Source organism: Cupressus sempervirens, chromosome 4, assembly GCF_028749045.1.
Source record: "Cupressus sempervirens isolate cs-2001-9-10 chromosome 4, ASM2874904v1, whole genome shotgun sequence".
Lineage (NCBI taxonomy): Eukaryota > Viridiplantae > Streptophyta > Pinopsida > Cupressales > Cupressaceae > Cupressus > Cupressus sempervirens.
This window is the reverse complement of record NC_143121.1, coordinates 536,725,175-536,727,157: the sequence shown is the minus strand read 5'-3', so window position 1 is coordinate 536,727,157 and position 1,983 is coordinate 536,725,175. Positions and strand designations below refer to the sequence as shown.

Genomic DNA, 1,983 nt, shown 5'->3' with positions numbered 1-1,983 from the left:
TTCCTAAAGTTCCTTGGATTCTTGATGGGCTAGAGACGTGGAATTTGTTAATGTATAAACTTCCTAAAGTTCCTTGGATGCTAGTGAGGACATCAATATGATAGGATAATAAAGATACATCTTGTTGTAACAGAATACACTTACTTTTTAGACTAAAATGAAAAGGGTCCTTAGCTTGTTTGACCTTCTTGAACATAATGAAAAAGGGTCCTTAGTTTGAGCTTTACTTGGTTTCAAGAATACTATAATATTCTCTACTTAACAAGGCCAACCACGTGAAGGTGGAAGCTCATCTAGCCTCACCCCCCTCCCCCTAACATCAATCTAAAGTACCCATTATCATCTTATTACATACTTCATTCATTCATTCGTCCATTTATGAACTATAACATTCAATCAATACAATCACATAACATTCATTAATATGATACAAAATTCATTAATACACGATACTAATCACGACTTCATTAACACATAACAATATTCATTAACATAAAATAAAAATTTGTATTAATACGCATCATTCATACATAATTACTTAAAACAAAGTTCTTTCATTATCCAACAAGGTTTATCAAAGAAGATTTTTAAAACATTATTTCTTTTTTTTGTTTTCCTGAGCTCTCTTAAGAAAAGCGCTCATAGGAGCATCCATATCTGCATCATTCTCCTCCTCTTCTGGCACGTGTAATGTCAAATTACGATGGCTCCTTCTCTTTGGAGGAGTAAGAGGCTGCTGCAGTAAAGGGGGCTTTGTTGCAAGAACAAGTGAATGGGATAAATTGGCATACTTTTTTTCTTTTTCTAACTGTTGCAAGTTTGTAATTAAGTATGAATACAACATAACATGCATTTTTCTTATCTGACAATTCCACATCATGTACATTAACATTTTGATCCGCCACCGCGTCAACATGTTGAACACTTGGAACATGGTCCACTCCTTCAGCATGATGTTCAACATGCTCTGAAATATTCAAAAAAAGGATACACGTCAAATTGCAATTGAAGATGTTAAATAGTATTCATAATTGCATAATTAATTTCCAATAACACATTAATACCTCCACCACTATAATGCACATCATGGCCTTCGTCACGAGCAGGTTCTGTGGTAGGATATGAAGGCTGCAGTAAAATGTTATGCACATTGTTATGTAGTCAATTTACGTTTAAAACTAATACCAAAAAAGAATCTTCTCAACTATTCAATTTCATTTACTTTTCATCTGACCAATTTACCTGTGAGATATCATTTGGTGCACTGGATTCTTGGGCATGGCTTATAGATTCTTCGCGTAGGCGTGCAGCCACAACTTTATAGCCTTCCTTCGAGGCAATTTTTCTATCTTCATCTGTGACCTCCACATTGAATTATGTGCCCTGTATTTTTTGCTTGATAATGTCAATTTTCCATGTATGGTTTCATTAAACAAAACTATTTGCAACATTATATTAAAAAAAAAATGAAATTTCATTGCTCTACTTACAAGTCAAGATTGGAGATTCATATAACCACCAAAGCCAAGTTTGTGTTGGCCAACCTTTTCTACTCTCGCTTTTGTAGCCACGGATGTGTCCTGCAATCTATGAACAATTTCAAACATCTTAGATTATATATTTACAAATATCAATAATTAGTGCATGATTACAATGTACTCAATACTATAATGACATACCTCTTTTTTCCCTATGCTGCTTCATTATCTCTATCTTCACATAGCCTTTTCTCCTTTGCATCTTTGTCATGTCCCCTTTCTAGCAACATGATTTCCATAGTAGATTTGCCTATCATTGAGTCTCGTAGGAAAATGATTTTGGAGAGAGAGTCATCTTGTTGATCAGTTGGTTGTATATTGCTCTTGGAGAGGCATAGTTGAGCCTACGTCCAATTGAGTTGGGCCTACATGTTCTAATTTTGAGTTGAGATTGCACTTTTATTTTATAAAGTTATTTTATAATAAAGTGCATTATAATAAGGTT

The 1,983-nt window shown here is 34.0% G+C and overlaps 1 protein-coding gene across 1 annotated transcript; it reads right to left on the bottom strand.

The window, feature by feature from the left end:
• Window positions 1–593: 593 nt before the first annotated feature.
• LOC149562300 (uncharacterized) lies at window positions 594–1,564 on the bottom strand. The gene is made up of 4 exons (XM_089823870.1): window positions 1,491–1,564; window positions 1,243–1,383; window positions 1,065–1,128; window positions 594–967 (listed from the first exon to the last, which is right to left on the bottom strand). The coding sequence occupies exons 2-4, from the start codon at window positions 1,278–1,280 to the stop codon at window positions 596–598; spliced, it is 474 nt and encodes a 157-aa protein (XP_089679996.1). The 5' UTR covers window positions 1,281–1,383; window positions 1,491–1,564; the 3' UTR covers window positions 594–595.
• Window positions 1,565–1,983: the final 419 nt, after the last annotated feature.